Here is a 9,911-nt window from a genome sequence, read left to right as displayed (position 1 = left end):
CCATTACAGACTGGCTACACGACCCATTTATTTCATTCAGAGGAAAACTGTTGACAAGGGAGTACCACACCTTGGGGAACTCAAGGCAGTTTTGCATTTTGACTCTACTCTTGCTATCGCCTGAGATCCCCTTCTAAGAACAAACTAGGAGTAAGCAGGTAATCTGCTGTCCACATACCTTGTATGTGAGGTTTGGTGTACCTCATCTGGCAAGCCTGGTAGCATTTAGAGAGTTTAAGGACAGATCACAGTTCTAATGGGCACTAAAATGCACATAGGGCCCCAGGTCTTCATCATCTCTACTTTCCAAAAGTCTAAGCTCTCTTCCCTTTGTTGGTTCTCTTTGTCCTTGGACTGCTGGTGAAGCTACTGGCATGTGTGAATGGTCCTGTGGGAAAATGCATTTCCCAGGGCTGTTACAGGTGGGATCCTTGAAGTTTGATCCAGTCCAGTTTGACCCAGAGGCTGCATGCGTGTTTGTGTAAATGGCCAGTGGGATCAAGGCCAAGTGAGTTTGTTAACCACCTCGTCTCACCATTCTTCCTCCTAAAGCCACCTCATGCCCCTGGCACAGATATGCTGGTGGTGCCATAGAGGGACATGCAGCTCTTCTGCTGGCTCTTGCATCCCAAGGCCCCCTTGAGTGGCATCAGTTGTTGTTTAAATAATTTTCTCTGATCTGCTTAAGCTTTTCTGTTTTGCTCTTGAAACATTAAAAGAGTAAAAATCTCTGTTCTGGGTTAACGTTTCAAGAGCTTGCTTTTGCTTTCAACAAAAATGGTATCACTGTAGGCTGAAGTATCGCTATGCTAGGGCAAAAACTGTTTTCACTCTCTTCTTGCACACACCTCAGCCAGTCCCAAGGGTCTTGACATTTGACTTACATCTGTCCTTGGTTTAACAGCCTCACATTGCTGGTGTAACTTCAGCATTTCCAAGTCTACCCTTGGTGTGATATTCCTTGCATGTCTAGACTAGTACCTGAGAAACCCTCAGCATTTAGATGTCTCAGAAACAGGTCAGAGATGTAGGCTGCCCAATGTCTGTTTGAGCAACTCTGTAGAAGAGTGACCATCTGACTACATAGTTTTACTCTTAGCACATTGATGGTGGGTATGCTGGGACCTTGAACATTATTGCCCAGTGCCTGTGGCTATTAGCTGGCTCATGAGGAAAGTTGTCAGTCAAGGCATGTCCCAGTCCTTGAGCAGAGCCCTTCCCGAGGCCCTCTAAACAGCCTGCTGCTTCTACAGGGGCAAATCCTTCCCCAGCAAAAGACTAATTACAGAAATCAAAGTAGGCAGCAATCTCCTTTGTTACTACCTGCTGTAACCCTGAAATGAAACACTTCTCAAAGGCCAGACAGTGAAGTTTTAAAGGCAGTACAGTCCAACTTCTTTATAGATAGCTATGCGGCTTAGAGTAAATTAGCAAAGATTTTTTTCTCTCTGGGCCATTACCTTCCAGAAAAGTGCAACCATAAGGTTTTGTGGGAAAAAAAAAAAAAATAGAAAATTTAAAAAATCACACATTTGGCATACTTTGTTAAGAAACCAAATTAACCAACTCAACCACTTTTTCCTTACTTGACCACCACTTTAATGAAAGAAGACTTCTCACATGAGAGGGAAGTTCTTTCTTGGAAACCTTGACCTTGCTGCCAGTAAATATGGAGATATCATTTAGAAAAACGTCACAGATGACTGTGGTCAAATTTGTTGAAAGTGGAGCAAGATGTATAAAAAAGCACAGCAACAATACTGATCAGCCAGCACACAAGCAATAGGTTATCTACATGAGCATCTCAGCACAGAAGCTGCTTTGAGGGTTAACAAAATTAGGTTAACCTCTATAATCTAACCGGTCTTGCTGTATCACATATGCTGCCGTGACTATAAAGGCACGAAGATTTGGGAGCAAAGATGAAAGTATATTCTATTTTCAGCTCTGGGCGTTTTTTAGTTCTGCTTTGTCTTTTTGCTGCGGAAGGCAAAAAGTCGCCTACAGGAAAGCATACTTGCCGAAAAGGACTCCTCTACCAAGTGACAGAGAACCTGTATATCAAGGCAACTAGTTTAAAATCATCTGTTCCTGTAAGTTCACCCCACTAGTTGAAAAGTTTATTTTTAGATGCTTCTTTACCAGCTTCATTACTGAGCACCTGGAAACTTCAATAAGCAGAATGATCTCTACAGTCCTGAGAGCACTAGGGTAATGCTGCTACTCTTTCTGTAAAGATGGGAATAAAGAAGATGCATAGAGAGGTGGGATGAGTTTGCCAAGGAGTTTGCCATGGAAAGAGTTTGTAGCTAGACTTGGATTGGAACACAGGTTTGCTAAGTGCTCATCCTACATCTGAGTAAGATGATGATGGTGGTGATGATGATGATGATGATTATTATTATTACTACTGAGGTTTGTACATAGCAGACTTAAAACTCTGTTTTCCTTCCTCTGCTTAGGTTAATTAATACTAGCACATTATATTTTACAGAAGGATCTCATCAAGAACACAAGATTGCTTAAAAAGACAACAAAAATGCTGTTCATGGTAAGATTTATACTACTGGTTTTCCATTTTCTTTGATTTCCCTTTGGTCAGCAGAGATAGGAATGCGTGATCAAAAGGAATGACAGCTGACACAAATATAACTTATATTTAATTGGGAAGGACATTACATTTATGAGACCCATGCATTTAATGAAGTCTTTTGCTTAGAGGAAGAGTGTTATCTCTGCCCCATAGAAGGGATTTTCCTCTGAGACATGAGGGGGATTTTGAGCATGGTATGGGAAGAAAGAGGTGGATTTGTGAAGCCTGTCTGGACGTACTTCTTTCTAGGTGGTTGCAGTGGTGTTCTGCCGGGAGATTTGGCTTAAGGGTGTTTGCCATTTCAGAGAGGAGTGTGCTCGTGGTAGCACTTGCTCCTCCTGTCAGCGCTTGGCTGCGTGTCTCCCTCCGCAGCAATGCTGTCCAGGCACCAGCCCATTCACATGAGTGCCAGGGCCACTGTTGTCCCAGCACTTGAGACACTTTCTGCTGACGGTATGTGTCACCAAAGGTAGTCCAGGGGTGCTGCAGAGCAGCCAGGACACCCAAGGACCTGTTTTGGGCTTTGACATCTGCAGGTGCACTGGAAGAGGGAGATGAGAGTTCCTCAGTGCGATTCAGCATGGGAGTGAGACTAAACTGGGGATGTCTGTTTGTGACTACTAAATGTGAGAGATATTTTAGCTTTCCTAATGCAGAGAACTAGCAGGGCTAGCTGAGTCAGTTTATCCCTAAGCAGAGATCTACTGTCCTTTGAACTCCCCTGGATCTCATTGATTACCTTGGAAGTGAAGACTCCTTGTTTGTCTGTGGGATCTACAAATGGAAACCTGCATCTGGGTGGCTTAATCTGTAGCTGTATTACCCTCCTGGTGAGAACTGGTTGGAATGGAACTTGAAACTTGGTTCCATTGACTAAAACCAGGCTTATAGCCATTTGAAATACCTTTGGGTATCCAAGAGATCCCACAGGACAGGTAGATGTGACACAGTGAGTACAAGATGATTGGCTGCTTCTGGAGCAGCAGTTGGGGGTGGGTGGGGTACCCTACAGCATCTCAAAAGGTATGGGACACTGATGTAGAGGAATGGGACAATGACACCCATAATCACTCCTAAAACTTGGCCAAGATGGACTGACAACCCCTCAATTTATCTTCCATTTATTCTTCGTGTGTTAAATGGATTTGTTGCTGTCACTTCTGTTCATGGCTGATCTTACCAATACTCATTTGGCTGACAGGACAGCATCCTCCTGCCTTTCCTTCAGAAACCACAGGGGTACTTTGAGCTGTTTTAAAGAAAGGAAGCAATCCAATGGGAAAATCAAATTCACAATAATGTTTTTATTGATTGTACGCTTTCTAAACACACATACTTTTGTGAGGCTGAAGATTTTGGCCAAAGATGATTTGCAAGGAAATTCTTTACCTGTTTTGTTTTCAGACAAACTGCAGTGTTCGACATCAGCTCCTCTCCTTCTATGTGAAAAATGTTTTCAGTCATCTTGGAGCAGCACGTGACAGGTTGTACATTACTAGTGCCTTCCAGGTCCTGGAAGCAAACATGAATGCCTGTGTAAGTATATTCCTGAGAGCCAAACTAACTTTGTCCAGTTGACATTTTAGGGAAAGTCTCCTTCACAGTTTTTCTGCAGACGGAGAGGGTATTCAGACTCATGGTGTGCCCCACATTACAAAGGACCCAAGTTCCCAAAGGCTTCCCCTCTGGGAATGGGGGAGTTTAATATCACTCATTTCCTTCCAGAATGAGCTTGTGGGTAGTGGGCAAGATGCTGGAGATACCATGGAGACAAGCCACTTCCCTGCTGATGATGTCACCTTGTGCTGCTCTTTCAGCACCAAAGCTGCAACGAGACAGGGTAATCACAGGGAGAAACGTGGCTCCTCAAGTTTCAGCAGTGTAACACTGGTTACACTTTCATTCTTCAACAGTGCAACCACTGGACGTGTGTAATCTTTACTCACATGTCACCTCTGCTCCTCCATAACAAATTTTGAAAGAGCTGGTGGTGCCTCATCAGTAATCAGGAACTGCAATAACGAAACACATCGGAGCAGTTTCCACGTGTTGGCTATGCCCACAGTCGGAGCAGTTTGTCAGGGAGTGACGCTGCCCACTGGCAAAATGTTCCTACAAGGCATCCAGGTGTCCTAGGGAAGAATCAATTTTACCAACACCATGTCATCATCCCACCCTGTAAATAACAACAGGACAGCAGTTAAAGCGTACTTTTGCCCATCCAAGTATGCATATTAACATATTATGGTGCTAAAGCAGCACTGTTCCTTGTGGGTTATTTCTCCTCTTAGTTTTAAGGATAGATGAATAACAACAGGGTGTGCCTTAAAACTTCATGTTCTATGGCTGTTTTTTTTTCTCCCCTAAACCTGCAGTTCTCACAAGTCACAATGAACCATAAAGTAAAGCATGACTTAGGGTGAGATATAGCCCTGGATATCCAGGTGAATGTCTACAGTAATTTTGAAAAGTAAGGGCTGTATGAGCAGTCAATGGAATGTTAATGAATTAAAACTTTTTCTAATCTGAATTCTATGGTAGTGTGAAAGAAAAGGACATTGGTTCTACATGCACACAAATATTTGCAATGCAAAACCAAGCAGCTTCAGGGAATTCTTTGCAGTGCTATAGCTCAGAACACAACTAGAATATTTGTATAATGTATGGAATATTTGTATAATGTAAAAATATTCAAATCTCAGTGGGAGAAAACTCCACCAGCTTTCAGGATTCTGCATTTAAAACCACGTTAAACAGTCACAATTTGCGGTCATTATTCACAGCAGTCAAGACACTGCTGTGGTTATCTGTGTCTGTCAAAATTCCAAATATTGTATGCTATTATATTCTTTACAGAGATTTCATTCTTATCTGGAAAAGCAATTAGACCTGTGCAGGTTTGACTGAAATTGAGTTAATTTTCCATGTACTTAAAATCTTTCCTCCCTGACAGCTAGGATGGTCTTCTGTTTTGAATGAGACAATGCTGCTTCCTCCCTGAGATAGAGTTAATATTTTCTTCCAGTAGCTTAGCGTTTGGGATTTTCTATGAAAGGAATGTAAGAACTCACTAATATCTTGGCAGTTGTCAAGAAAACCAAGGACTTTTTAAGTTGTCCAGCTACAGGTGCAAGTCAGTAGGAGGGGAGCACAGACAGGACAGCACTTAAATTGACATCTAAATTGATCAATAGAATATTCCCTACCATTAGTGTCATTTTCGGCATATAATTAGAGGGATTTGTTTGTTTGTTTGTTTGTTTGTTTGTTTGTTTTTCTTTTTTTCCTGGCCAGCTAGTTTAATTAGTTCTGTTTGGGTTTTCCTGGTCCTTAGTTCAATTATTTCCATTCAGGAGTTCTATTCCATTAGCAGTACAGTGTTAGTTCAGCCTGTTGTCATTCTGGTGTTTTGCAGTTAGCTTTTGGGCATAGAAGTGACAGTACAGAGTGGGAAGTTCAGACTGTCAACTGTGACTGAATTCAGGATATCAGTTACTCTGAAATACCATCAATGACTGGAGCTTGCTATATAACTTAGTAATACATTTCTGTGCTGTATGGAGACAAAATGCTGTTCATTTCTCAAAGCTTCTCCTCTCTTTTTCATAATTAATGCCAGTGTTTTATCCAACACAAGTCTAAACATAAAGATTTACATTTCTGGATCTTAAAAAATACTAGTAGGAGAGAAAAGACTTCCTCTGGTAGTACAAAAAAATTAGCTCTTTGAGAAATGATTTACTAGCAGACATCTCACTTCAGGAAGCTAACATTTTTAAAGTATTTGTATTAATTCAAAACTAACAATACACAATCATGCAAAAGAATAATAGAACCTGTGAACAGAATAGAAATAATGGATCCTCTGCTAATATCAAGTTTTGGATCTGTCCATCATATTATTCCTCAATAAATTAGCAAATTAATTCATTCATCTACATAATCTCTTTCATTTTTATTTTTCATTTTTATTACCTTGTTGAGTTAGAAAATGTTTATCAGAAGGGATTTCCACAATAGCAACATAATGGTGTGATGAATTTGTTATCTTTCAAGCACAAAGTTCTTTATACAACTGAGGGAAACAGCGATACTTTTACATACATACCCACCCTATATTCTTTCATCAACTCAGGCTCTAATTCAGCCAGCTAAAGGCATGCATACTATTTAAAAATACTAACAATATTTGTTTCCAAAACATTTCCAAATACTTTGTGCTATATTATAATGTTTCTTACCCTGCTAGTTCTTGATTATGTCCAAAGAAACATTAATGTTTTCTAGTGACTTAGGAGCCCAAGTCCTGTTTTTCAAAAACAGGTACTAAAATCTCTGAGCCCCTCTTCTGCAGTGAAATCAGACTCTTTCATTTAGCGTATGACTGCACAGTAAACAGAACAGATACTTCCCTTAGATACTGAGAGCATCCCCCTGCAGCATCAACTGGCCTCAGCAAACACTTGTTTGATTGCTCATGTGCTCTATTGAGCCAGCAACATTGCTGAGAACAGTATAAAGTTGCTTCTGAGGATGGACTTACATCAGTGGTAGGTTATGGAAGTTTTTTCTCATATTTGAGGAGAGCATGGAAAGACAATATATTCGGTGCTGGATTTTTAATCTTTGCTCTGTCATCATTGGCAGAGCTTGTAGACCTCCAGCAGAGGCTGTAGCACTGCTTGCACTGAGCAAGCTTACCTGCTTGCTCATTTGTCTACTTGCTCTTTATGCGGAAAGAATAGAGTTTATAATGTATATTACCACTTCAGTCAGCACAGTCATTTAAGGTCAGTTCTGCTACTGAAAGATTTATGTGGAAATCTGCATCATAAAAACTGACCAAAAAACAAACAAACAAACAAACAAAAAAACCCAAGTCAGAACAAACTGCCCTATTTAGAAGATTTAAAAGGTTTACAAATTAGAGTTGCTTTTATTGACACTCTCATCTCACAAGATGATGTCAAGAAGCACAGAAGGTAACTTAAAAATGTTTTTGCTCATTTTTCAAACCCCTGTGTGAGGTAGAGAGAAGGGATAACCATCCATTTCAATAGTCACCTCTTTTCAAGAGGCTTGAGAACCTCTGCCCTTTTCCTTTTCAAACGTGTTGTTTAAAAGGTGAGTGTCACAGGGATGGAGCCAGGCTCTTCTTGGTGACAACAAATAATAAGACAAGGGGCAATGGGTATAAGCTGGAACACAAGAGGTTCCACTTAAATTTGAGAAGAAACTTCTTCATGGTGAGGATGACAGAGCACTGGAACAGGCTGCCCAGGGAGGTTGTGGAGTCTCCTTCTCTGGAGACATTCAAAACCTGCCTGGACACCTTCCTGTGTAACCTCATCTAGGTGTTCCTGCTCCAGTGGGGGAATTGGACTAGATGATCTTTCGAGGTCCCTTCCAATCAGATTTTTCCATCTTTTTTTCCTGAAAGAACGATTCTTCCCCTGGAAAGGCCTGGAGCGCTGGGGAGTCAGCAAGCTGTGTTGCTCAGAAAGCTGTCAGGCAGCTCCACAAGACCCAGCGGAGCGGTTTTGGCCGGCCAGCCCTGGTCCCCCTCCAGCCAGAGGGGGCGGGCAGGACTCAGCCCATCGCGGCCCGCGGCAGCGCTGGGTGCGGGGCGAGCGCCGGGCGCCCCCTGCCGGGCCCGCCCGCCGCCTGCAGTCTTCCGTGGTTCTCCGCTGCTGGCGGCCGCCTGGACCAGAGCACCGACCCGCTCACCTTGCCAGCCGTGCCCCGGCTGGCTGGATTGAACGCGGGGTTCAGCCTTTGGGTTCTGTAGGATGAACTGATCCGCTCTTTCCTTCCCAAAACCAGCTTCCAACTTAAATCTTGCAGTTATAATGGAGCCCGTGCCTCTAATATCACAGAACCGGGTTGCGGGGGGAAGGGTAGAGGGACACCCGAACTTGAAAGTATGACATTGTTGACTGATTTGGGTAGAATGCCTGGGAGTCGGATAGAGTCTTACTGACACAACTCCTGGTGATCTTAATTGAAAATTTAGCTTGACAAAAAGGGTGCAGGATGAGCCTGTAATTAACCAGAGAGTGGAGGAATAGACAGGAAAATCAGGGGAAGCATAAATTAACTTTATAAACACACTTGGAGAGTTTGCAGAAATATGAAAAATTGCCCTCTGTGCTTTACAAAGGTCTTTGGCCTTTAGCCTCACCTTCTGATGTTAAAAGTTAAAAAGCCTTAACTCTTAAAGCTAGGCTGCACTGTACAAAAGTTGTAACTGCAGCTGATGTACAGACCCCCAAGATAAACAGACAGTGTTTAATATGAAGACATAGTGGCACTCATATTACAACTTCTTGTGCTGTGAGCTCAACTTTCAGGAAGCCTACAGGTGAAGTAACGCATTTGTAGTAAATACTGAAACAATGCTGAGTTCACACATTTTACCAGTAGTCCTATGGTGCCACACTGTGGGTTGGACTCTTCCTCGTCACTATGTATTTACATCAGCATCTTTGCTGCAACAAGCTCTTCTGGTTTCTTCTCCTCCCTTTAGCTTCCATGTGCGCCATCCACAAGGTTAACTTCTGCTGTCAAAAAGTTAAAGAAAACATTTCTTAAGGTAAGAGCAGGAGGAGCTGGTTTCCAGCTGCACCGTTCAAGTACTGTGGGTGGTTTCTTTTCCAACATCTTTATCTTCCTGACAGCTTGGAGAGGAGGGAATCTACAAGGCCATCCATGAGCTGGATATTCTCCTTCCCTGGATTCAGGCCTACATACAAACCATCATATAAAGAATGAGGAAGCGACAGACAATACACTGCTTCTGTGCTAAGAACAGATCGTTATCCCAATGGCCCAAAAATCAACCAAGAACTGGACATACAAGTGGCCTGGCAGTAACTCTGTCCCACTGAAAGAGATCTGCTGTAACACAGTGGCATAAAGGGATTTCCAAGAGCTTTCATGGCTGGCCTGGCATAGCAGCTACACCTGTCCTGCAGTACGAGAGCAGCTTCTGGAGCAGTTATAGCATGATGATGTACTTCTAGACCTGTCTGTCTGCCAGTTGCCTCACAGGCAGCCCCCGGACACAATCCATGAGCATAACTTGAAATCTGCTACTGCGCAGATCAGACATAATGTCCCATGTACCATGGGCATGATCTGACCAAGCCTTGTGCCATCCTGTGCAATTACAAATCAAAGCAATTAAGACAACTTTTGAAAATCCCTCTCCTAAGTTACACTTGTTTTTTGTTGCTGTTGTTTTATTTCGTTTTGTTAGAGCTCTACACAAGTCATTCTACATATAAACAAGAACATCAATTATATAATGCTTATTATT

At 42.4% G+C, this 9,911-nt stretch overlaps 1 protein-coding gene across 1 annotated transcript; it reads left to right on the top strand.

The window, feature by feature from the left end:
• Positions 1–1,922: 1,922 nt before the first annotated feature.
• On the top strand, positions 1,923–9,357 carry IL26 (interleukin 26; the record flags this gene model as incomplete). Its single annotated transcript, XM_080350976.1, has 5 exons — positions 1,923–2,093; positions 2,495–2,551; positions 3,998–4,129; positions 9,120–9,185; positions 9,271–9,357. 5 exons carry the CDS (start codon positions 1,923–1,925, stop codon positions 9,355–9,357), a joined length of 513 nt encoding a protein of 170 aa, XP_080207102.1.
• Between the last annotated feature and the right edge of the window lie 554 nt (positions 9,358–9,911).

Source organism: Nesoenas mayeri (assembly GCF_963082525.1).
Source record: "Nesoenas mayeri genome assembly, chromosome: 1".
NCBI lineage: Eukaryota > Metazoa > Chordata > Aves > Columbiformes > Columbidae > Nesoenas > Nesoenas mayeri.
Note: the sequence above shows the minus strand (reverse complement) of the source record. Positions and strands in the feature narration are given on the sequence as shown.